This window comes from Pseudochaenichthys georgianus, chromosome 13 (assembly GCF_902827115.2).
Source record: "Pseudochaenichthys georgianus chromosome 13, fPseGeo1.2, whole genome shotgun sequence".
NCBI classification, from domain to species: Eukaryota; Metazoa; Chordata; class Actinopteri; order Perciformes; family Channichthyidae; genus Pseudochaenichthys; species Pseudochaenichthys georgianus.
The window spans coordinates 39,760,451-39,787,750 of NC_047515.1; the positions used below are offsets into that span (position 1 = coordinate 39,760,451).

Sequence of the window (27,300 nt, forward strand, 5' to 3'; positions counted from 1 at the left end):
AGATCTGAGAGGACGGAGGAATGTGAAGAATGGGAGGCTCAAACCTCCTTCAGACGACGGACGGAGGCACCGTGACACTCATAACGTGAGATGTGCTTGGAAATCTTATAAAGTTATGTTTAGGAGTTTGTTTGGGGAAATTGTGACCACCAAAGCAGAGGAGTGAATGTGAAACACTCAACCCCACCTACATGAGACAGAATGAGAAGCCCTTTTGATAGAATATCGCGTCTTTGCATCTAAACAATCCTTAAAGAGGCCTTGTTATTTAGGTTTGTGTGCATGTAAATGGTCTGCAAAGGCTATTATCCTGAAGTACCCGCTCCGCTGCATGAAACACCTCAATTGGACTCCTTTGTTTACATCCTGAACATAGTGACATCACTATCTAACACTTGCACTTCTATTAGTGCTCCAACACATTGTGATCAGAGCAGACTGGGCTCTGGTTTCAGACAGAGGGTGAAAAGAGGTGCTGCAGCACAGGCAGTATGAGAGAAATAAAGAGCTTTTGAACATTAAAGCATTGAAATGTTGCAGTGGAGGCACTACATACAAGTATAAAACAGAAAATTAGAATCATGTGGCCCTGTTAAAGCACACAAGACATCCCTGAACAGATTTCAAACCTTGAATAGTTTTGTGTTCCAGTTTGCCGCAACATGTGTTAGCGTGGTTCTGCTTTACATCTGTCCTGGCAGCCTGTCAGCGAATCATCTGGTCACCCTGCAGCTGACCATGCTTTGTGTTCACCCTCCCACATGAAGCCACAGCAGGGGATTCAAATCAAGGGAGAGTTTAAACGACTTAAACGTATTTTAGTACAGAGTAACCCATGAGAGAAAACACCACACCATCGTGCGCTTGGTTCTTGGTAAATACTTTATATGCAATTGTTTCTTGATCTTTGCAAACACTGTATATAAAACACTTAAGGTAACATTTTTCAAACATGTAAAGCGCGTCTGAGCTCTCAGACAGACATGACACAGTAATCTACAGCCTTATAAACATTCGCCCCCCCCTCTGGCCTGTCCATACACACCCCTCACCTTCACACACTTACACACACGCGCACAGCCACCGCGATCAGGCTCTCCACTTATTATTCACAGTAGGTTTTATAACACTGTTTCTGTATCGTATGATGGTTCTCAACATTTATTTTTATTATTTAAAATAGCTATCGACATTTATGCTGTAATATTTGGAAAGTGATAAATGTGTATTTATTTACATAAGCTTATTGAGCAAGACTCAATTACAATGTGTGTGTATAATCGTATGTAGGTATGTGTGTGTGTTGACCAGAGCCACCTGATCTTTCTGCGTGAGTCTGACCGAAGGCTTTTTCCACTGATAGCGTCCAATACAGTCCCGTTAGAAAAGAAGAGGAAGGGGTTCTGATGAGTTTTTGCCCCACATTGGTACATCGTTGCAGGGCAGCATAGGGACACTGGTCACCTACTGCCCTGTACAGCGTGTCTGTGATAGCATGAGGACATTATGGGACACTGAAGTGATGGCGGGAGGCGCTCACAGCACGTTGGACTCATCGTACATTCAGCAGAGGCCATCAGTCGTTACGTTGGACGGCTGTGTTTTTAGCGACTGGCACATTCAGACTAATTTCATACGAGATAAAAGTAAGGAAACGTGGCAAATGGTCACAGTACCATGTCTTGATTTTTTTTAAACGCATCAAAAACGGATGCTTGAGAAGTCTTCCAGGTAATCATTCGTATCCTCCCCCTATCTTTCAGACACAGAGATGCAAGCACTCACATGTACATTCATATACACTAAGTACAGAAGCAATTACACACGTACAAATAGTTTGGCACGCACACACACACACACACACACACAAGGACCTGGGTAAGAGACCAAACTAATGTGAGAGGAAAGTGAGGCACATAATCTGAGAGGAGAAATCCAGCCTGGATTTTGGTATACTCAAAAAAGGAACTGATTAGGGAGACAGGCCTGTGAGGACTTCTCAAATGTAAAATATACAGTCCCTAGCACCTATTTTCTAAAAAAGGTGCTGGATCTATAAGTACCTTTAAAATGACACAGTGGTAGAAGCTGTGTCTCCATTGTGTTAAAATTAAGAAATGTTGGGTATGGTACCATGATAGTTATAGTGCTTAAAGGCTTATCCTTTCTTTCACATCCTCATTTGCTTTTACCAAGGTCGAAGGCATTGTAACAGAGATTCAACATTTAAAGAATTTATGTGCTCCAATAGTCTCATAAACTCTGGGTTGGGACCTCGAAATAGGTAACACGCCTATTTCTGTGGAGGTCCCTACATGGCAAGAGTAGCAATAGATCTGGGGTCAGAAGAACAGGGAATAAAAGTTTGTTGTTGTTTCCTGGGTGAAAAGGCTTAAGAACCACACACAGAGTGTCTGCTGAGTGCAAGAGTAACAGTGGTTTGAAGATGTAGATGGAAACGTCGAGTGAATCTCTTGAGGGCGTTTGCAAAGGTCCTTGAAGCCCCCCGTTAGGTCTTCGAGGACCGTTTACTCAAAGTGGCAGCACTTTGCTATCCCTGTGTGTAAATGTAGGTCTTTTGTACCTCCTTGTAACTCTACCTTCCATTGCCAAACTTCACTATCCTCGGCGTATTGGTTCACAGGGTCGGTTGATATTGTTCCAAATTGATAACAGAAAGAAACAGTAGGGGGGAGATGAGAGAGAAGGTAATCTGTCCATCCTTCCACTCTGTTAGGATGGGCCTCAGGAAATCAGGCGAGTTTTCGATCAACCGTCGTCAGGGGTCGAGTCTTCAGGGGAGAACGAGTCTTCGGCAAAGTCGTCCGACGAGCCACTCTTGTGGATGCGTCCGTCGCTGCGCATGCTGTGGAAAGTCTTGCGGAAAGCCTCCATCATCGAGTGCGCCAGCTTCTTGGCCTCCAGCTTGCTCTCGCACTGCACGGCGTGGCAGTGCATCTGGAAGGTGAGGTCGTCGTTGATCTCCCGGTAGATCCAGGCGAACACGTTGGGTCTGACGCTGTGGTCCGCCGTGCAGTAGGCAATCCGCGCCACCTGGTAGGTGTCCATGGTTACGGAGGCCTCGCCGTGCCCGTCCAAGTGGTGGAGACGCACCTGGAAGGGCCGGATCTCCAGCAGAGAGTTACACTGCTGCTGGCCGTGCTGCTCCACCAGACCCACCACCGCGGACTCGGTGCAGCCGGACAGGAACTGAGTCCCAGAAATAGTCACCTTACCCAGGTAGGCCACCTGTAGGAAGACACACAAAAGTACACTTAGTCTTTTGAACAACACCATTTATAACAAACATATGGAGCAAGCGATGAATGCACCGTTATCATGTCTGCAGTTTTTCACTTGACGAAAAATGTAAGCTGCAAATGAAAAATAAACTGGGCTGAAATCCAAAAACCCTTTAAAATCCTGAAAGGGGGCTTTCTCCCTGTCCCTGATGATTTATAACATAGTTTACCAGACAAAGTTACCAATAAAATACACAGTTGAGGGACAGAAACAGATACAACATATTTCAATATTCATCTAAGATTATTCAAGAGTTTTTCAAGAAACAATTTAAAGATGTTTGTGGTGGTACTGATTCCAAAGAAGTGTCTGAATAGAACAATTGTGGCCATAATGATTATAAAATGCATCTTCAATTAAAATGAAATGCCTCTTCAATAATATAGAAATGCATAGATAAAAATACATTAATAAAGAAAAAGCCTGCAGGCACCAGGCAAGAAAAAAACATAAATAGTACTAGAAATCTGTTCTGATGCATAGTAGAAAGGTGATTTTTAATCTTTCAACTTCAGCATCGTTTTAAGCATGCATCTTCAACTAGATAAGTAAAGACAGCAATGTAAAAGGACCTAACACGTTTTCTGGCTGAAATTAGGTTTGTATTTGGTCAAGAGAGGATCAAAATGTCCTGAATGTCTAGTTCTTCAGTTCTTTTTAAGACCTGTAGAAAGAATCTTGTCACACCCTGATTGTGCATGAGGTAAAATGCATCAAAACGTACATGGGAATCCTGACATTCAGTCAAAATGAAATTATGTACATTTACATTGAAGACGACATCATGGTTAGGGTTAGGTATAAACTGACTGACAAAAAGATGCAAAATGAAAACAACAGTGGGCCAGGTATGGACCCCTGGGGAACACCTCAATAATTAAAACGGGTATCAACAAAGAACATTGACATACAAAAATAGGGACCCAGCCTTTATCTTTTAGTATCTATAGAAATCAACCTTCTGCCAAATACAGATGTCTTCATTGTTTCAGATTTAACATCAAGATACTAACGATGTTGATTTACTGCTGTGATTTGCAACTGTTATCCAGGTTAAAAATAGTCCTAACTGTTGCCAAAAAAGTCTTTATGTTAATCAAGAGTGGACCTTCTTCCTTTTCCTTTCTGGAGGTAATGAGTTCCATGTTCATGTAGGGCTGCTCAATTAATCATATTTTAAATCGCAATTACGATTTTGGCTTGCAACGATTATGAAAACAATATAATTGAAATAAAACGATTTTTTTTCCTTTATTGGTTTTTCAGTTGAATTATTCTTAAACTGTTAAAAAGTAAATGGATACTCGTTTTTAATAATTTTGATATCAATTATTGACCCAAATAATCGAGATTATGATTTTTGCCATAATCGAGCAGCCCTATGTTCATGTACACCTTGAGGTTGATTAACCTAAACACTTGTGTGGTAGTGATGAGAGGCTTTTTAAAATGTTCTGTGGTGGCATGCTAAAGGATGTGTGTGAGCTCTTTCTCAAAGAGAACAGAACAGAGTTGAGCTGCAACAAGGACCATTGAATACCGTAGTAATGACGCCGCATACCAGGAGAGCGATAGACTGAGGAGATGGAGCGAGTTAAGAAGGGAACAAAGCCTGAGTTTTCTAAGGGAACGTGGCCAAATCGAGGGCAGTCCAGGAATAATGGCTGACTTGTGCGCTTCCTCTGCATGGTGTCCTTTATCGCTTTATAAAAATACACAGAGGAGGAGCCTGCTACGAGTCAAACACTGAGAGCGGTATCACTCCTGTCTGTGTTTATACTGGAGCAAGGGAATACTCCTCACTCTCAAGGGTTCATTACATGCAGCACACATGGCTGCAGATAACAGGAGTGCAATGATAAGTGTGAATAATAAAAGGAGAGATGTGTATCGCATAACAGTCTGGAACATTTATGGAAGGTTTGGCTTGAATTCATGGCTCAATGGACATCTGTCAATGTCAAGCCAGGCCGTGGTTTCGATTACATTATTCCTTTAGGAAATGTGTGTAACCATTAGATATAAGTGTAACGTTTTATTATATAACTAAAGCAGAGGTTCACCAAGCATATCAAAAGAGAAATAGAGCCAAAGAAAATGATACAAAGCAGAGGCAAAGATCCTGTTTTATTCAACACTGAACAGACTGCTTCTCTTCTTTCACAAGTGTTGTACAGTATACCTGCCCTCATTCTCCACTTTGACTTTCACTGAATGCGATCTTTCATAGTAGACGGATAGTCACTCAGATCAGCCTCTCAGTAAGACGGGAAGTTCATTCATATGTAGAGCAGGACTAGCATTAACCGATAAGCCATAAAAAACAATATTTCTGGAAAGGATGCACTCCCAAATTGCCAAATATTTTTTTTAATCGTGCACTCTTTTGAAAGCTATGGAGCAAAAACGGTTTCTCATCCAAACACATACACATATAAACCTTAAAGGGGTGATATAGTGCTTTAAAAGTATCCATTAAACTCCTTTGTTTACTTCCTTAACATAGTGACATCACTATGAAACACCTGGCTTTGTATTGCATTTGATAACTAGTTTCAAGATTCAAGTCTTTTATTGTCATTTGTACATAGCTATAGTGTAGTTATGGGAATGGAAATCTTAGGTCACAGTTAATCCAAAAGTAACTGAAAGTAATCAGATGACATTACTTTTAAATGTGATTTTTTTTATGGAACTAGTGAACTGTAAACCGTAAACATTTTTAAAGTAACCCCTTTGACTCTGAAGCTCCTAATGACCCATTAGCCTCCTGATGGCAGCGCAACACGACGTAGATTCGCAGTAAGATATTGAGGAAGAGAAAGCAGCTGCCTCATCACGGCTGGTTTTCATTAGCACTGACCGCAGGGGTGGGGGGGGGCATTGCTCCCGATCCATCATCCAGCTGAGCACCACAGGTCTGAAGAGCTGCCTGGAGGCAGGGCGGTTTGTATCCGACCACACGGACACCCTCAGCTCTACAGCGGTCAGTCGCCCAGCCAGCCAACACATCCAAAGCCCCCGCCAAGAGACATCAAGCATCCACAGCGCTGTGTTTGTGTGTCAGACAGCAATAAAGAGTCATTGTGCACTTCTCTCCTATTTTGATATTGAGTTTCTTGTTTAAACTGTGATCGTTTCTACTGATTTCTTGCTTCCTAGTTGAACGCTTCGCCAGGTTTTTATTCTCTTACAGCGGCTGGGAGGTGGCCAGAAAGACAGTTAATGCTTTTCTCTTAAAACTATATATTTCTGCTGTACAGTCTCTGGTGCGGAAATGGTCCAGTTAATGTGCCTGAATAAATAACGTTGTGAGGAAGACTCAAGAGGAAGAGTTGCGACAGTTTTATATTCAGACTGAACTCAGTGAGTGATGTTGCCTTGTCTTTCCAAGGGAAATATTTGTTTTTTCCAAAGGATGACGTGTCCTCTATCGATAAGGTTTTAAGTTGACATTAATCACAGGGAATGTGAAAACTTCTCTTGTCAAGGAATTGTCAAGGAAGGAAAAATTGAATACAAAAACAAGCATAGAAGATATAATGAGAAAAAAGGAAGACAGTAAGGGGAGAAGAGATCAAGAAAAAGGACAAGAATTGTCTTGATAAGAGGTAAATTAAGAGTCCAAAAACAAAGGGAGAATGATTAAAGAGTGTGTGTGTGTGTGTGTGTGTGTGTGTGTGTGTGTGTGTGTGTGTGTGTGTGTGTGTGTGTGTGTGTGTGTGTGTGTGTGTGTGTGTGTGTGTGTGTGTGTGTGTGTGTGTGTGTGTGTGTGTGTGTGTGTGTGTGTGTGTGTGTGTGTGTGTGTGTGTGTGTGTGTGTGTGTGTGTGTGTGTGTGTGTGTGTTGTGAAGAGATGAGAGGAGTGTATACATGAGGTGGGGAGGTCACCAGACTAAGCAAACATCTAGAGTTTGTTTTCTCAAAGTCCAAAGCAAACCTGCAGCTGAAGAGGAAATTGTTTCATTGCTCGAGCTGAAAGAATGGAACTAAAAGAAAATTGGATAAAACTGGTAATAAAGTTGTGTCCAAATAATCTAACACAAACACCAATAAAAGTCAGGACTTGATTCAGACATTCCAACATGTGTTTTGCTTCAGGGCATTGACACTTAAATAAAGTGACGGTGCGTATAGTAACACTTCAATTAATTGAACTTGTTAGCCAAATAAGTATTGCCATCACTCCAGAAAAGCATGTTTAAATGTATTCACGGCTTTCATGTGTAAATGATAATTAATTGCCAATTAAGGAAGTTGCGAGTCAGGAACAATGTAACACACAAGGTGGAATAAAGAGCACTTCCTTTCAAAGAATATATATCTGATGTGTCCTAAATCCTCTATTAAAGAGAGAGGGGTTAACTGAAAAACAGACGGATTATGACATTATTACATTTGCCAAGAAAACACGTGGAAACTGTGAGTCTTTACTATCGAAAAACAAAACGTTTAGGATCAGCCAAACACTTTTGAAATACTGTTTGAAGTTAGATTGTTTGGCAGACTACAAAAGTAATATTGCCAAACAGACATGACACATAATAAGAAGTCTGTTTAAACTGAGTAAAAAACAACATAACAGCCAAAGCTGAATCTTGTTTTGATTTCTGTGCAAACATTATACAGAGATAAGTGGACAATCATATTAAAAGTTAAGGCACCATCTTTATCCAACATCTGATCAGGGTCAAAGCAGCAGCATTAAACGCCAGCAGAAGCAGCGTGGCTCTGGGCTGGAGCTGCATAATAGTTTTTATGATCGACCAGATGTCATATTGCATGATAAGCACATTCCAGAGGACTGTGACACTGCAATCAGGGACTTGTTTCAGTTAGGTGAATGAAAGTAACGGTAGAAAACTGCACGTCAAATATAGCAACTATTATTTTCTGTTTCAGTTTAATATAAGAATGTTGGAAATCATTTTCTTTCTTAAACTGAACTTGTTGTATTTGAGCCTGAAAGCGGCAGACAATCCAAACTTACTTTAACATCTGTTCACGTATCCGCTCGTACCAGGGTCGGCGTCATGGGGGGTCATTCGCGGGCCATGCCCCCCCCAAATGTGTCACTGTGCCCCCCCCCAACGCAGGGTGGGCAAGCCTTGCCACTTTGTCGTTTTTTTTTGTTTTTTTTAATCATATCAGTGAAAACGTTTCCACTAAAAGTTTTTTGTGTGAAATACGTCAGAAATAAAGAATACAAATATAAAACACAGCCTGAGGCGTGCTCACTGCTGCTCTCTGATTGGTGTGTTGCTTGACCAATGACCCCCGACCTTTGTTTTGTTATCATTACGTGGCTGTGTGTTTAGATGAAAGCCGGTGGCGATCTGTCCATCTGTTACACTGATTATACAGTAAAGCCATCGAAAATAATATGATATACAGTACAGTACAAGTAACCTATACTTCTGAGTCTCTATGTTTCATTCAAGCTCGGCTCTGTGTGTGTGGCACGAGTGCATTTTTAGTGCGCAAGCAGTAACGTGGAATGTTGTTGTTAGCATCTGGTTAGCTAGCTATGCTAACGGATATAAAGAGCTGTTTCTACACCAAGCTGTCAGACTGAGAGGATCTATAACCTCAGCTCAGTGAGGTAAGGACTCTCTCAGTGTTTAGATAGTTAACTTTAGTGTAGGTTATCTCGGTGGGTCTCAAACGGTTTGGTCACCATTTATGTAAAGTATTTGCGAGGAACACCTTTATATGAACATTATAGTTATTAAAAAATAAGAGAATAAATGAAAAACGGGTATGAAATACTATAGGACAGTAACACAAGAATACAGTTAAAAAGGGGAGTGTTTAGTAAAATATCCATAAAGAAAAAGAAAATCTGTGTACAGTTCTGTTTCATATGGATGCTGAGAGATGTAGACTATCCATAGATCTCCTCATGTTGCTCTCAAAGGGCACCAGATTGATGCTTTTAACTTCAATATTTTTAAAATAATCTTCCCGGGGGAGCATGCCCCCGGACCCTCCTAGAGGAGGTTAGGTCCACCCCCACCTAAAACATGTTCACATGGATAGGATACTATATGGTGGCCTATGTCCATGTTTCTGTTTTGGTGGTTGTGCCACAACCGTGCATGTATGCAGAAGTCATAGGTGCGCTATACAATAGCACGACACCCTGCAATGTGTGTGAAAGACACTTTACAGCATGTTTTTTTAAATTGAAGTTGCGTTGGTGTTTGTGTGTTGGTTGTTGACGGCAGTGTGTGCCCCCCCTTGGTAAATGATTGCCCCCCCATTCGATTTGTTCTAGAGCCGACCCTGGTACACCCGTTTTTAAAAGATGTGGGTACGGAGGAAAAGAGAGAGGGTTTTATTTTCTGACGCTGCGTGAGTTCCCCGACACACCGGGGACACATATATGTATAAAAGACATCACAAAGGGCATTTTGCATGGTCCCCTTAAAGTTAAAGATGTGAGCACTTCTTCCACCTCTGCTGATGGTGCTGAAATGGGCTGTAACAAAGCAGGGTCTCCTCTCTGAACTACAGACAGACACCTGCATGAGTCCGTGCACACCTCTCTACACATCAAGCAACATTGATACATCCATCCATCCCAGAGCAGGACACATCTGCTGCTGAGCAGTCGGCTTCGTGCCGACAAACCATTCCAGAGATCTGCAGAGTCCTCCTCTTTGTTTCAATGTTCCATGTGTTTCTCCTCTTCCTCCTCCAACTCTGTTGTCTCCTCCTCCCTGTACTCGGTCCTTCCTATACCTTCATCTGCGTCTCTCTCCACCCCCCCTAGCCTCACATTCCCTTCGTTCATTTCTATCCCGCCAAACTGTAAATATTGAACCCATATGAAGTGAGACCGAAATACAGATCAGTTACAGGAACGGTGGCCTCGGGGCTCAGAAGAAAGGAATGCTTCAAGACACCGACAGAAAAGCAGACAGGATGAGGAGATACTGTGAAATGTAAAACAAGGTATCCACTGGAATTCGGCTGCAGACAGGAAACTGCAAGTGTGTATACCTGCTGCTCAGAAACAACTAAGGAATGGAGCGAGTGATGTGAGACAGAGAGGGAAGGAGTATGCATAAACATTTGCATGTGTGGTGAGACATGTGGACACCATTACTGACTCTTGGTTTATGGAGGACATTGTTCTATTCTATTCTAGGAAGCATTGTCTACGTGTACTGTAAGAAATAAAAGAAACGTTTTGGGAAATGTGCTTATTTGTCCTTCTAGTCGATGAGGATGTGAACAATGTTTACAGATGTTTATCTCCCTGCAGAAATAAAACAGCAACATTATGTTTTCCTGTTCTTTCTTACCTGATAACTCCTGTACTTTCAGGCTCTGTTTCGAACTGTTCTACCATGAAAGCAATCTACAGAAGACAGCTTCCCACCCCGAGGTTGAATAGCTCATAACATACACCTACATAACCTATTCGTAGATGTTATTACACAGCTTAGTTGAATACTCGATTCTGATTGGTCAGTTCGGACATTTCAGAGGGCTGTTCATTCTTGACTGAGAACCGAATCAAGGGACTCTGTGCAGTCATATCAATCCGCAGAAAGAAGTCCGGTCAATTAAACTTCTGCTGTGGACAACAAACATTCGTTTTTATCCATCAGAAAACACCTTGGAATACTTTTTGAATATTCATTTTCATATTTATTGAGAGTGCAAAACGAAGTGCTCTTGATGGCTAAACTGTCCCAAGAGAAGGAAAGAGGTTAAAAGGCAGAGCGCTAGACACCAGAGAAATCAACAGAAGAAGACAGACAGGAAGTAAACACTAACAGGAACAGGAGAAGAAGACAGACAGGAAGTAAACACAGTGGTGTTTAGAGAACTGACTTGGAAAGTTACAGATTAGTGATGCCGTCATTTTAAGTGACGTTGCTGTCGCTGCAGGAGAACTGACTTTTTTTTTTTTAGGGGGAACAGGTTGTTCCTTTATAGTCTTGATCACCATGTCGGTGTTCTTTTTTGATAAATGGCCGTCGCCTCAGTGCACATTATCTCTTACTGACAGTCGGTTGAGTCACAGCTCGTCTTCCCAAGCTCGATTGGTCCGTGTATGAAATCATCAGGGAGGTTGTTGACTACAAGCTGACTTATTGAGGTTTCTCTGTGCATGTCAACAACACAGATAAATACCGTTACAATAAAGTCCAGAAGAAGTGCTAACTTTGTCAACACTGTTTTTTAAAAACACGACAGGTCGATAGGGACTTGGCTTGGCAACTGGAAGGTCACCAGTTCAAGTCCCGGCAAGACCAAGTGCTACCGAGGTGTCCCTGAGCAAGGCACCGTTCCCCACACTGCTCCCCGGACGCCGTTCAAAATGGCAGCACACTGCTGCTAACACTAGGATGGGTCAAATGCAGAGAAACAATTTCCCCACGAGGGATTAATAAAAGTCCATCCATCCATCGTAACAAAGGGTTTTTGTTTCGTGATTAAATGAGGCAAACACATTTTAACATTTAACATTTTGTTGATGACTCACTGGATGCAAAAGCAACAATATCCGAGAAACCACAATTACTGTATGTGGCGACAAAGGAGAAACAGACGGGCATCCGAGACAGAAAGAAACTTATTGTTGTAAACAGATGGAGAGCAAAGCTAGCTGAATGCAAAGAAAGTAAGGGTACACAGAGGGAGAAGAAAAAACATCCGCAGCCCGGCCCAGAGAGACAGGAATACCCTGGTCCTCTCACAGGCGTGCGTGCGTGCGTGAGTGCGTGAGTGCGTGAGAGAGAGAGAGGTGCATAGCTCGGGCAGCTGTTGCTTCTGGAGCCACAGCTGGCTGGGCTATCAGCAGAGAAAGCAGGACGAGGATGAGAAGAGAAAAGAGGGGGTGGAGGAAGAGAGAGACTTCGCTGAGGAGGAGATACCTGTCCCAGCGGAGAGGCTCTGGGAACAGAAGAAGAAGAAAGACGACTGAGAGAGGAACAACGAGGCAGTTGTTGAGAGGAGGTTTGGGCCTGATGGATCAGATCTGGGAACAAGGCTTTAAAGTCGAGGTACAAACAGAAAAGTGACGTAGTTTCAGCATACGGCTCTTTCCCAGAGTCCAAGCAGACAAACAAACAGCTTCAATCTGGTTTCATTTCTTCGCCCCCCCCCCATTGTTTGCATTTTCTTTCCAACCAGTAAGAGTTTGAGTTATTTTCCAAATGGCACGAGATGAGGTGTCGGTGTGAAAATACGATTATCTTTCGGAGTATTTGGAAACACACGGGACGTATCTGGCAGCGGTGACCTCATGGTGTTTGCCAAAGTAAGACAATAAATGATACGAACAGTGTCCAAAAGGAAACTTCCAAAAAGTCATCCTGTTGGATAATTCAGAAAAGAGAGGGACTTATTTTGTCCACAACTCAAAATATGTTAAATTGACCGTCATAGAGGAAAAAGAAACCGATTACTCTTACATTTAAGACGCTGAAATCAGAGAATCTTGGCTTAAAAATGACTCAAATGTTTCAGATTTTCCAAGAAGTCGTCCATTGATTTAAAAGTAAACAATGAATCTTTGCAGCTCAAGCACTTCACATTAATTTTCCAAGTGTTAGACAAGAACAGATCTCACTCTTATGTTTCTAAAGTAAATATGGAGCTATATTAGGTTAGCTTATCTTAGCACAAAGACACGGGGGTAAACAGCCACCGTGGCTCTCGAGGCACAGGATTCAAAATTAACTTTGTTGCCACACCGAGGGGGAAATGTGTCTTGTTGCAGCCATAAAAAGACACCATTCCACATACCAATAACGAAAAGGGAGCAAACACATAACCTGCAGTAATAACAGAAAGGGAAAGTCGCTCTTTACCTCGAAAAGACTCCTCACATTAAAACACGGATCATCCCTTTTCTGTTTCTGAGTTGTATTGGAACCAGGGATACTTTTTAATCCATTTCCTTTCCTTCAGAGCTAGGTTTCCATGCTAACAGTTTAGACTCCAAGAAGTCACTCACGGCCCGTCCACACTACAGCGTCGACAACTCCAATCTGCCCATTCACTTTCAATGGGGTGACGTCACGTTGCCTCGCTTTTTCGCCGAACTGAATTGTGGGTAGCAGAGCGGTCCGTCTCCGCCGTCAGAAGTTGAACAATTGTTCAACTTCTGACGCCGGAGACGCCGGAGTAGCCAGCGCCAGCCAGCGCCAGCCAATCAAATCCCGTTTCGGAAAATTTGACAGCTGAAGCCGTAGCCAATCAAACCGTGTCTAAGCTGGGAGAGATATCCCGCCGTTCATTTCTATATTTCAAAAAAAGTCGGAGGAGAAACTAACTATCGCCGTAGCAATCACCCGGTTTTGTATGACCAGACCCTCTTCACCTCCCGGGATACAAACCGGAGGAACCAGGCATGGAGGGAGGTGGCAGAGGCAGTGGGGGAAACTGGTAGGTTTTCGCCTGTTTGGGGAGTTTATATATATATTGCTCCCATAAAATCCCCGGGTTTTTTTTGCTTTGTATGTCGGGGGCGGGAGATTCATGTGATTGGTTGTTGGTCGTGTTGCTTGAATAAAATCCCCAAGCTCCAGACACGCCCAGCTCCAAGCTTTTTTTGAAGCTGTAGTGTGGACGCTCCGTCATACCTGACAAGACCATGACAACCTGTCGCCTCGTAAGAAAATACATCAAAAATAGACATGAATTGATTGACTAGTGAGAGTTTAAGGAAAGTTCACCATTTTGTACATAAAGAGGAAATATGCTCATCCAGGTAAGCTGGCCGTTTCTGTTCAAATTCAATTTTATTTTTATTGTATTGTCATTGTACAGAATACAACGAGATGTAGTTACTGCTCCAGCGAGTGCTTTAAAAACAGACATATGAAAACACAGATTAAAAGGTCTGACAGTTACGACCAGCAAGTAGCGCACACAGCTTCGCATCGTCATGTCGATGACCAGGACTAGTCCGATGTTGACTAAATCCATACGGCTGTATCCACGATTCGCTTGACAGAGATCACCAGGTAGACAGAGATCACCAGGTAGACAGATCAAAACTATCACAACAAACAAGCACGAACTGGAGCGCTGAGAGCCGCTGCACACTCGCGCGCTGCCATCTTTCCTCACCTGTTGGGATTGGTCAACCACTTAAAATTGGACCGCCCCTATCACATACAATGCCTTGATATAAAAATGTTCCAGCATGTTCTATAGATAAAACCCTCCCACAGTCAGGGAGCGAGGTTACCATTGGAGTTCTCCCCCAGAAGGCCCCTCACGTCTGGATCCCCCCACAGGACTGGGAATCCACTGCTTGGGAATGCAGCATTCCTGAAGAGGTTGTTAACATTCCTCTAAACATATTGAATCAGCAAAGTGCAGCTGGCTCCGCTTGCCACGGCATGCAAAGATGGATTAGGCTTTTTTTTTCTGTGTGTGTGTGTGTGTGTGTGTGTGTGTGTGTGTGTTTGCTTGTTTGTGTTGCGCGGTGAGAAGACGATGATCAGTGTGTGTGTGTGTGTGTGTGTGTGTGTGTGTGTGTGTGTGTGTGTGTGTGTGTGTGTGTGTGTGTGTGTGTGTGTGTGTGTGTGTGTGTGTGTGTGTGTGTTGGAGTACAGAGTCTGAGTGTTTCTATAGACAGGAGCACCTCAGTGTATATGAAAGAAGCTTTCACATTGCCAACTCCTTGCATACATATGGCTAGATTCTCCACACTCATATGACGGCAGTAAAAGCTTAAACTTTCCTGACACTGCTGGGTGTTTTTAAATTCATGCCCACAAAATATGTCTCAGCCACACAAATTTGCAATGCGAAATGGATACTAGCGACCTTTTCCTCAATACCTACACATACTGTAATGTCAATATACAGTATGTACATGAGCACTTCAGTGTCAGCCTACAGAGCATGTTGCAGTTCGTCTTGTGCATCACAGATGTAGGAATGTGAAGCAGACGTCATAGGTTTATCAGGCCATCATGATTCTTCACACACTAGTATACATTAGGGATGTAACGATATATCAAATATCGCGGTTAATAAATGTCTCAATACCGTCGTGAGACTGACAACTTTTTTTTTAAAACCTTTATTTAACCAGATGGTCCCATTGAGATCATCGATCTCTTTTTCAAGGGAGACCTGTCCAACATGGCAGCAAGTAGGTTACAACATGAACAAAAACTAGTTAGAGTTGAGTTACTTGATTTATTCTATTGCAGTGTCTGATTATTATTATTATATGAAAAAAAATTAAAGTAAAAAAAAAAAAATATTCTTTATTTTTCAATATCGCGATAAATATCGTACCGTGGACTTTTTAAATTGCGATATTATCGTATCGTGAGTTTTTGGTATCGTCCCTAGTATACATGGTACATTTTAGTGGAAACATGCAGAGAAAAGTTGCCCGGGGCAAACTAAATCCCGTCCCGGCTCTCCTCTCGCCGCCCTTCTCGCCGCTCCTCACACCGCGTATCGCCGCTCCTCTTGCCGCTCCTCTTGCTGCTCCTCTCGCCGCTACTCACACCGCGTATCGCCGCTCCTCTCCGAGCCTGTGCTACCGGCGGAGATGTAAAGTGGATTAAATAGCCGGTGTAACGCGGTGGGATTACCTTCTCTACTCTGCTGTGCTGCTGTAGCTGAGGCCTGGTTTCACCTGCTCTGCTCTGCTGTGCTGCCGCCCGCTGAGGCCTGGTTCCACCTGCTCTGCTGTGCTGCCGCCCGCTGAGGCCTGGTTCCACCTGCTCTGCTCTGCTCTGCTGTGCTGTGCTGCTGTAGCTGAGGCCTGCTCCACCTTGCTCCGGGAACAGCGTGGATACTGTTGTGCTGGACTGGGAGAATGGCGGGTGTCGTGTTTCTGCTGTGCCTTTTCTTGGCTGTGCTGGACAAGGAGAAGATCGCTAGTCGTCCTGAACAATCTACTGGATTCGGGTATGTTCTGCCGCCCGCAGTGGACATCCCCTGTACAGTTTCGGAGGTGTTGCACAAACAATTGCTGGTTGCACTGTCGCGGACATTCATTTCGGAAAATGTTTGTCTTTCTCACATGCCTGCCACGATGGTCCTTCAGAATTGTTTTTTAAACTCTAATCTCACTTTCGCGAAGTTTGCTGGTGACTCTAGAACAGCTGACAATGTATGTGTGTTGATTAAGAGGAAAAGGTGCTTGGTATTTTTATTGTTGTTACTATCAGGAAATGTACAGCCAAATCCAGGTCCACCGAGCAGTATTAGTCAAATAGCTACTCCTGCTGATTTTATATCTAGATCTGGGCTAGGTTTAATTCATTTAAATGTGCGTAGTCTGTTACCTAAATTAGATTTTGTCCGTATTTGGGCGAGTTCTACTGATGCTGATGTCATTGTCTTATCAGAAACGTGGCTAGATAAATCCATTTTGGCCTCTGACATTTACATAAATGGTTACAGTGTATATCGTACTGACCGGCCTAAAAAAGGTGGTGGCGTTGCCATTTATGTGAAAAATAAGTTTTGTGTAACTAATATGGTTTCCAAATCTGTTAGTAAACAGCTAGAATTTTTAGCCGTGAATATTGAGGTAACAAAGGGTCAACAGCTCATGGTGGTGGGCTGCTACAGGGCCCCTTCGGCTGTCAAGGACTCTTTATCGTCATTGGCAAAACTGTTATCTCAACTTTCCTACAAGGAAATAGTGCTGCTTGGTGATTTTAACTGGGACTGGTTAACTTCTGTGTCAGAGGATTTTAAAAACCTGTGTACCTCTTTGAATTTTACCCAGATTATAGACAGTCCTACTCGCCCAAATATTAAGTCCCCAAACAAATCCTCCTTAATTGATCTAATTTTAACAAATGTTCCACATAAATACTCATCTGTGGGAGTATTTGCTAATGATGTGAGTGACCACTGTGTTGTAGCCACAATTAGGGACACTAAGGTCCAAAAGGTTAAACCACGTGTCTTCACAAAGAGAGACAAAAAACACTTTGTGGAGCAGGGTTTTTTACATGATCTGTTTGATTTTGATTGGGGTAGAATCAATTTGTGTGCTGATGTAGAAACTGCATGGTCTTATTTTTATCTTGGTTTTATGAAAATTATAGATAGACATGCACCTCTGCGTAAATTTAGAGTGAAGGGACGAAACAATCCCTGGTTTTCTGCTGAGCTGTCCAGTCTCCTTCATGAGAGAAATAATGCTTGGGCTAAGGCTAGGAAATCAGGCTCAGAGGTAGAATGGCTACGTTTTAGGCAGCTAAGAAATAGCTTCACATCCCAAATAAAAAGTGCTAAATCAAAGTACTATTTGTCGGTTACCACAGAAAACCTGAATAATCCTAGGAAATTTTGGAAAGCCATAAAATCGATTTCCACTGGTGATATCCCAAATGAGCTACCTCCGTGCCTTACCACAGCATCTGGCATTATATCAGACAGGGCTACTATGCTAAATTGTTTTAATAAGCATTTTGTGTCTTGTGGCTCACTGTTTGGCTGTGTGGCTCCTGTGAACGCTCCAATCCTTGACTCTGAACAATGTGGTCTGGAAAACCCTTTCAGTTTTACTCCTTTAACTGTTGGTATTGTTCATGAAGCATTATCCAAGTTAGATCCTAGGAAACCGGCTGGCCCGGACAACGTAGAACCTTTCTTTTTAAAGATAGCTGCAGATTTTATTGCTCCACCTCTTACTTCTCTTTTTAACCTCTCCCTCAGCACGAACACAATTCCAAAAGTATGGAAGTCTGCTTATGTCTTGCCTTTACTGAAAGGAGGGGAGGCAACTATTTTAAATAACTATAGGCCAATCTCTAAATTGTCAGTTCTGGCTAAGGTTCTTGAACGCTTAGTGAATGAACAAGTAAAGGAGTTTTTATGTATAAATGACATCCTGTCTAAACATCAGTCAGGATTCAGAAAGAAACACAGCACCATCACTGCCACGATGAAAGTGGTAAATGACATTACTACTATTTTAGATAATAAGCAGAGTTGTGCAGCTCTGTTTATTGACCTTTCCAAAGCGTTTGACACCGTTGATCATCGCATCTTAAAGCAGAGGCTACTCAGTATCGGCATATCCAGCCTTGCAGTGGGTGGTTTGTGAACTACCTCTCTGAAAGGTCCCAATGTGTTCACTTTGATGGGCTGTCTTCTGAGTGGTTAAACATTTCTAATGGTGTACCACAAGGTTCTGTTTTAGGACCACTTTTATTCTCCATATATATTAACAGCGTAGGTGATAATGTGGATGAAGCTACTTTACATTTTTATGCGGATGATACTGTGATGTATTGTGCAGGTCCCTCCATTAAAGAGGCTGTTGTTAAATTACAGGCTGTTTTTAACACTATTCAGACTCAGCTCTCTGAACTAAAGCTTCTTTTAAATGTGGATAAAACCAAGGTAATGCTCTTTTCAAAAGCTAAAAAGACTCCAGAGCCTGTTTTAGATATTGTAACTACGCAAGGAACAAAACTTGAAGTTGTTGCCTGTTACAAATACCTGGGTATCTGGCTTGATGATTGTCTCTCTTTTAAACTTCATGTCAATAACCTGCTAAAAAAACTGAGGGTTAGGCTAGGTTTCTTTTTCAGAAACAAGTCCTGTTTCTCGCTTGAGGCCAGGAAAAGGCTAGTCACTGTGACCTTTTTACCTGTGCTGGACTATGGGGATTTGTTGTATATGAATGCACCTGCCAATTACCTGAGCAAATTGGATGCTGCGTATCACAGTGCTCTGAGATTTGTCACAAATTGTAAAGCGCTTACACATCACTGTACACTGTATACCAAGGCAGGTTTACCATCTCTCTCTGTACGGAGGCTCAGTCACTGGTACACTTTTATCTATAAAGCTTTGTTGGGTAAACTCCCGTATTATATCTGCTCGCTGATAACACAGAGAGTTGCAAGCAGCTATTGTCTGAGGTCACATGATGTGGTCTTGTTAGATGTGCCAAGAGCAAGGACTGTCTTCGGTAAGACAGCTTTTATGAGCAGCTCCACTTGCTTGGAACAATCTTCAGCAAGAATTGAAACTGAGCAATCTCATTCCTCTGCATGTTTTTAAAGCTAGGGTAAATGAAATGCTTGCCGATACAATGGGCACTTGTAAATGTCTATAACTATGTATCCTGTAAATATAATGTATAATGTCCTTTATTGTTTTATGTTTCATGTGGAACCTATATGCTGCAGGTCTCCCTTGAAAAAGAGATCTATGATCTCAATGGGACCAATCTGGTTAAATAAAGGTTTGAAATGAAATGAAAAAATAACTTGGTGAACATGAGTGACACAGAGACAAAGATGAAGACTATACTTAAGACAGCTTTCGCTCCATAACGTCTCGTCTTTTATCTGGGAAGAAACAACTGGCTGTCTGGATCAGGAGATCTGAAAAGAAATCCTGAACAGCTGCCAGTCTGGCTCCTCTTCTGGAGAGTAGCACCACTTAAACTGAACCTGAATCCAGACTGCCTTTCAACACCTCTCCCTAATTTAGATGCTCGCAGTTTAATGTCAAACTAACTTCTTTCAAACTCCACACCTCCACATTTCCCAACGCACGGAGTGATGCAGGAACGAGTCCTAAAACCAGAGCATTTTAGCACGTTCGGGAGTTTGTGGAAGTTGGAAAGTATTTTTGGTTAGAACACCTATAAGATCTGTGGTTAACACAAGCTCAGTAAAACAAGCTTTTGTTCTACGACATAAAATAAGTCAGTAAATACCCCACTGTGTCTTAACAATGGCGGATGCTAACAAGTGTCTAAATGAGACGGCAAATGTACTTATATGATTCTGTTTTCTTTCTTCCTGGTCGAATGCACTTATTGTAAGTCGCTTTGGATAAAAGCGTCAGCTAAATGCAATGTAATGTAATGCAATACAGCACGCCGTACATTAGCCACCATTAGCTTAGCGGTGGTGACATGAAGGCATGTCACCGTAATGTAGTTTGTTTATAGCCCACTGAGATTGCATGTAAGCATCAAGCCTTTTAGCGGTGGTGCTAATATGTGCAATATTCCAAAATACAATGAAAAATCCCATTGCTTTTTTCGACGGAGCCGTTGCGATGCTAACTTCCGAGTCGGCCTACAAAAATAGGAAATCCTTGCACCACTCTGTAGTTTTCAAACCCTGACGCTAACTTACGTGACATCACGTGGTCTTATGTGGCTATTTATCAGCACAACAGTTTTTATACATATACTGTACAGTAATTCACATCAAGCCCCTTAAAACACACTTTAGAGTGTAAAGGGTTCTTCTTTATCACAGATGACGAATAGCTAACAATGGTAACAAGCATGTCAACAAAGCAGCCCTTTCTTAATTTATAAAACACACAGATACAAAGGCTCGATTGGACACACACACACACACACACACACACACGACAAATCAGGACGCCAAAAATGTACACATTTTTCCGAGCGTCCCAATAGTGAAGGTGTGTTATCATAAAACCGTCCTCATTTTTTATGAAAACACACACACACACACACACACACACACACACACACACACACACACACACACACACACACACACACACACACACACACACACACCACACACACACACACACACACACACACACACACACACACACACACACACACACACACACACACACACACACACACACACACACACACACACACACACACACACACACACACACACACCATGTATACATCACTTCAGGGGACATTACATAGACTTACATGCATTTCCTGGAGACTTACCCTAACCTTAACCATAACCAACACATGCCTAACCCTAACCAAGTCTTCACCCTAAAATTAATGACCCCCCTCATGGGGACCTCCAATGTGTCCCCATAAGGGAAGCCAGTCCCCACACGTGACTATGTAAACTGATTTAGGTCCCCACAAGTATAGTAATGCTAGACCACACACACACACACACACACATATATACACACACACATATACACACACACACACACACACACACACACACACACTGCACAAGGAGCAGGGAGGCGGCCACCTCACCCGGCTGTTTATCATGTAATGGCGGTCACTGTGTGTTGTGTTCAGGGCACGAGAACTGATGGTACATTCTGCTCTCTGACTGACGACAGAATAGCAAACACGGCGACAAACAGCCTCTGCCGACAGATCAGATAAAGACGTGGTGTGTGATTGACGTCAGGGGGAAGAATCACACACTGGTTCTGTTCACTGTACTGTGAGTGAAACAATGCGCCACTGCTGCTAACATGCAACATGACGGGCTCATGAAACTCATCGTGATATTTCACCGATACTACTATTTCTGACAAAAGCTCTGTTAGTCACGATCTGTCAACACTAACCAGGAAATGACTGTCAATACAACATTAAAACTCCAGGTCAGGGAGACCGTGGAAATCAGTTTCAAATGTACAGACAAGCAATAAGAAACCACTGATGAGATCTCAAGGGGCATATAGAAACACCTCCATCATCATTTTCGGTGTTCAGTGTGTCGACTAGATTTGAGTTTTTAAATAGTTTACTTATTTGAACTTCCTTTTGTTTTTTGCACTGTCCCTTTGCTGCTGTAACATCGCACATGTCCCTCTTTGTGGGACTACTAAGACATTACCTTATCTTAACGTTTTTAATCACAAAAATGTCTTAAAGGAGAGGTGTCATGGCCATTTCCACTGATCATAATTCCATTGTTGAGGTCGACTAGAATAGAAAAATACTGTGCAATTTTCCAAACTCACATTGGTTTCTCACAGCATCCTGTAAAGTATGTGTATTCACTCTCTCCACTAAACGGCTCGCTGCAGCTCTTGCCCCCCCCCTCCCTGTGAGCCTAGTGTGCTCCGATTGGTCGGGACCAGTCGGGACGTTGTGAATTGCGCTAAGCTCCGTGGAGGTGTGATTTCCTTGTTTAGCGATACACAGCGAAACACAGCCAAACTCACCCTGAGCACACACAAAGTCACAGCCGAAGTAAAAGCAATAAGTGTGGCTTGATATCGAGTAAGAAAAAGGTTGATAAACGCTGTGAGAATGGGTCTGCAGGGAGAATGTCGCCGCGATCCCAACTGTCTGTTATCAGCCTGCAGCCAGGGAGGAGAGATCAGCAGAGCTGCCTGCACTGAGTGTGAGGAAGTCCGTGGATTGGTCAATTTGGACCAATCAGCGGGGGCTTAACGTAACGGCTCCACGGATTGGCCCATTTGGTTCCGGGTACCGCATGACCGTATCACGTCATAGTTCTGGGCGTGGCTACTGGGTGCTTCTACGACACAGCACCCAGGAAGTAAAAAATGGACAATGACGTTTCACCAACGAGGCGTTTTGGGGAGGTATTTTCTGTGTTAGAGTTTTACTCGCTACAGGGTGTACTTTGAGGGTTTTGACTCTGCAGACCGCTTACATGCAGAAAAACCTTCATAACACACAAGGGGACGGGTAGCAACCGGAAAAGCATGACATGTCTCCTTTAACAAATTTGAGTTGTCTGTAGTTATAGTACAAGCTTCGGAGAAGGTCTGTGTTAAACACCTCACTGGTTTTACTTTTTATTTTTGCACAGGATGATCAGTCCATGTAATTGTCAAGACGGTGAATGTGCATATTTCTCAAAATGATATCAAAGCAAAACACAATCGAGAAAGGGACATTTTAGGATTGTTGCTTACAGATACAAAAATAGATTTATAAACAGTAACACAATCTTAATTTTCTTGCTATCTGATAATTGACAGTTTTGCAGCTCCAGTAGCATTTATTAAAATATTTTCTTGTGAATGATAAGCTGTAAGTTTCCACCGTCTCACCACCAGGCTGCTACACATGTGAGATAGATGGGAATCAGACACTCACTGCAAAGAAGCTGCATGAAGAAGGTCATTTGGCTAGGTAGGGATACATCTAAAAACATGACTTGCGTGAACTCTCACTCGTCCTATCTTGTGTTTTAATTGTTTTCCTGTCGCTGCTTTAACACCTGAACGTCCTTACAGGAGTGATTTTCTTTTACTACCGTGATAGGAAATTAGACTATTAAAAACAGACTAAATTAAAACGTGACAAAATGCGATAAGGGTCCAAAGTAATTCCATAATTTGTGGAGCTGCCGTTGCTGTGGAGTGCATTGAAGACGTTTTCTCAATGGATGTGAAGTCGAGTGCTCTGACAGCAGCAGGCAGAGAGAGAAGAGGCCTTTCATCCTCGCTAGCTGTTAGCTTTGGCAGAGACACAGCAGCCTTCAGCCTTTCAGTCTGAGCTGAGAGCAGAACCGTGAGCTGTGGACGCAGAGCAGGAAGGAGGGGTGCGAAGTGGAGGAGAGGGGCTATAAAACACACGGATAATGAATGGTATCATATTGTGTGGTCGCGTCTAAAAGCCAAGCAGGAAAAAGGGCAAAAAAAGACCCATTGTTTCCTTCAATACGACTACAGTCTGCTTCTACTACTCCAGTCACATTTAACTCACCGTGGAAACAGCCCAATTGTGGCTAGAAGAAAAAGTATAAAAGGTTGTTTATGCAGTAACACATTTTAAAATGCCTTGAATTTGAAGAAAGAAAGTGCCTTTATTTGACCAAATATGGAAAAAGATAGAATCTATACATCCAATATTTGTCCAAGTGCCCACAAGTTTGACCGGCAGACATGGGGGCAACACATGCTCTGTGAACACGGTGAACCCTGCTCTTTTTAGATCTGCACTGCTCTCTACTTTACTTTCCATTCCTGGACTTTTTAGCCATCATTTCATTTATTGTTGTTTTTTGCATATTTTTAATTTGTGTAAATATTCCTCTACATGTTACATTTACAATTTATTTCTTCATTCTGTGTTTAGGAATGCACCATAAGGTCCTTACACACCGAGCCGATTTACGGCTAAATAAATCGCTCTGATTGGCTGTTCAGCTTAGCGAATCAGTGCATGAGAAGCAAACGGAAGTGAGGGACCCACACAAACTATTAAGAAGGCAAATCTGAGATTTCATTTAACTCCAGCTCTCGACTCAGGTTCGGGAAAGCCCCACGAGCTTCTCGCTGTAGAGTGGAAATGGAACGCACACGCTATTTGTGGTTTGTTTATATCACGCAGTCTGTTCTTCTTCTCTCGGTTATCGCGCAGTCTGTCTTCCGGTTGTTGCCTCTTTTGAATGACGAATACACACTACCGCCGCCTGCTGGTAAGGAGAGTTATTGCCACTCACGCATGCGCAGTTCGTACGTGCTTCTTGGCCGTCGGCTGAAGTCTTTGCGACACATGGCCAAGACGCAGAGACGTGAGGCGACGCGTCCCGACGGAACGTTCTTTGGTGTCAGTTTGGTGTGTAAGGAGCTTTAGAGGCTTTACACACCAAAGCTAATTCCTTGTATGTGTAAACCTACTTGGCAACAAACATGTTTCTGATTCTGATAATAAACTATTTACAATATTGATTGTATTGAAGTCAAGTTTCGTCCGGTGACTTTTGGTCTAAACTGAGTCATTCATGGCTAACAAAATGTCAAGTTTCAAAGCAAGGCAAGTTTATTTGTATAGCACCTTTCAACACAAGGCAATTCAAAGTGCTTTACAAAAAACGAAAGACATTAAGAAAATGGCATTTAAAATCAGTCATTAAAAAGAAAAGCTAATAAAATAAACATTAAAAGAAAAAATACATGGATAAAAGTTACAGTGCAGTTTAAGATGTGAATAGTTCAATTAAAAGCAGCGACAAAAAGAAAAGTCTTCAGCCTGGATTTGAAAGTAGTCAGAGTTGCAGCGGACCTGCAGGTTTCTGGGAGTTTGTTCCAGATGTTTGGAGCATAATAACTGAACGCTGCTTCTCCATGTTTAGTTCTGACTCTGGGGACAGAGAGCTGACCAGTCCCTGAAGACCTGAGAGATCTGGATGGTTCATAGTTTAGCAGGAGGTCAGACATGTATTTTGGGCCTAAACCATTCAGTGCTTTATAAACCAGCAACAGTATTTAGAAATCTATTCTTTGACACACAGGAAGCCAGTGTAAAGACTTCAGAACAGGAGTGATGTGATCCACTTTCTTAGTGTCAGTGAGGACTCGAGCAGCGGCGTTCTGAATCAGCTGCAGCTTCCTAATAGATGTGTTAGTGAGACCTGTGAAGACACCTTTGCAGTATCAAGGCTTTTATTGCCATGTGTTCAGAGCTACAGTGGAGTTATGATAATGACAATCTTAGGTCACAGGCTCCTCCAACAGTGCAACACAATAGAACAGATAAAATAGTGCAAGTAAATAAAATAAAATAGAATATAATAGAAACAGAATATGATAGAAACTGTGCAGAATACACAGTAATTGGAAAATGCACTACAGAGCACAGAACCTAACTTTTTTTGTATCGGACTGCAAACTGTATCTTTTTGGCAATGTTTGAAATGAGGCCTGTAGAAAAAAGGGTATGGTAGCATATCAAAGCGAAGCAGGAAGAAGGGGCAGGAAGAAGGGGCAAATAGCCCCGCTTGTTTCCCGAGTTTCCTCCGTTGAAAGGAGCAGCTCTGACAGTGGAGCAGGTGGGCAGACAGTGACTCAGACAGGACGTTACACCGGCCAACAGATGCAGGCGGCAGGCAGACACACTTGTATATAAAGGAGGCCGCAGACAGATGAGGGAAATTATTTGTCTTTTTTTTTTGTGTGGCTGGTATTCTGCTGAATAGCTTTTTGCAGTATCCATGGCAACGCTGCTTTGGCTGTCTGTGTGATGCTGGAAAGAGCGGCGAGTACAGAAGAGGAGCAGCGGGGGGATGCTGCGATTCACACCAGACAGAGAGGGACACCAAGGGCGATGTATAAATATTTATCTTCTATCATAGCAGTGCTTTCAGTTTCCACTGAAATACTGAGTGGGATACCCGGATGGGGGAGGTGTATTTTAATGAGCCTGCATGTTATATTAGAAGAGTCCAATCTGATTGGCTTCTTTACTCCTATGTTTCACAACAAGGCAGTCCCCATTAAAGAGGAAGTATTCTGCTTTTTCTCAGGTTCATATTAGTATGTTGTGTCTCTACTGGGACATGTCTCCAATTGTCTCATACTGCCTGTGCTGCAGCACCTCTTTTCACCTTCTGTCTGAAACCAGAGCCCAGTCTGCTCTGATTGATTAGCTGGCCGGCTCTGTTATGATTGGTGAAATGCTTAGCGATGTCCCGCCTCTTAGCCTATCACGTACAATGTGTTGGAGCGCTAGCCAATAGAAGCGTGAGTGTTACTTAGTGATGTCACAATGTCCCAGAAGTAAACAAAGGACTAAATGGAGGTGTGTCAGGCGGGGGGGGGGTTGGGGGAGTAACTTCTTCTGGAGGGAACTTTGGGATTTTAGCCTTTGCAGACCATTTACATGCACTAATATGTTGCACTTTCAATGGACAATTTTGCACTAATGTACATTCTCAAATATTGAAGTGACTGTTATTTCGTATATATTGATTGTTGCGTTTTTATTTGGGTCTTAATGTGTGCACATTTGATTATGTATATATACATATTTGCACACATATTTGTGTATACATTTCGATCTCTCCGTCTGTACACACAAACTGGAAGATTGACATTAAAGTTGACTTTGAAATACATATATGACGTGAAAGAAAAGAATCTAAATCATCGTAGGGCCTCTTTAACCTGACTTGGTTTTCTTGTTTTTCAGTTTGTGTGTTGATGCGTAGTTTTCTATACGCGTGTTACCTCGTGGCATGTGGCTAGCTAGCATGGCGATATCTGGTGTTGGAAGTGTGTGTGTGTACTAACTAATGACTTCATTTCTTCCATGTAAATACATATAAAGGTACTGGTAGAGAATCTTCAAGCTATAAATGCTCGTACTGCATTTCTGCTTAAAAACAAAGGCTAAACTGTGCAATCTTTCACAAGGAAGTGAGTTGGTTTATGTCCTAGATTATCTTCAGTCTCAACATTGCATTTATGAAAATCTCACTTCTCTAAAACAATTTCATTATGTGGAAGTTTCCATCTGTGTTGCATTTAATATGCGCATTTGACGATAATG

General features: G+C 42.5%; 1 protein-coding gene across 1 annotated transcript in view; it reads right to left on the reverse strand.

Annotated features, from left to right (window-relative positions):
• Positions 1–864: 864 nt before the first annotated feature.
• Positions 865–27,300, reverse strand: part of pid1 (phosphotyrosine interaction domain containing 1) — a 42,463-nt gene continuing 16,027 nt past the window's right edge. The window contains exon 3 of the mRNA XM_034097698.2: positions 865–3,249. Coding sequence (XP_033953589.1) covers positions 2,770–3,249 — 480 coding nt within the window. The 3' untranslated portion in view covers positions 865–2,769. The remainder of the gene's footprint in view (positions 3,250–27,300) is intronic.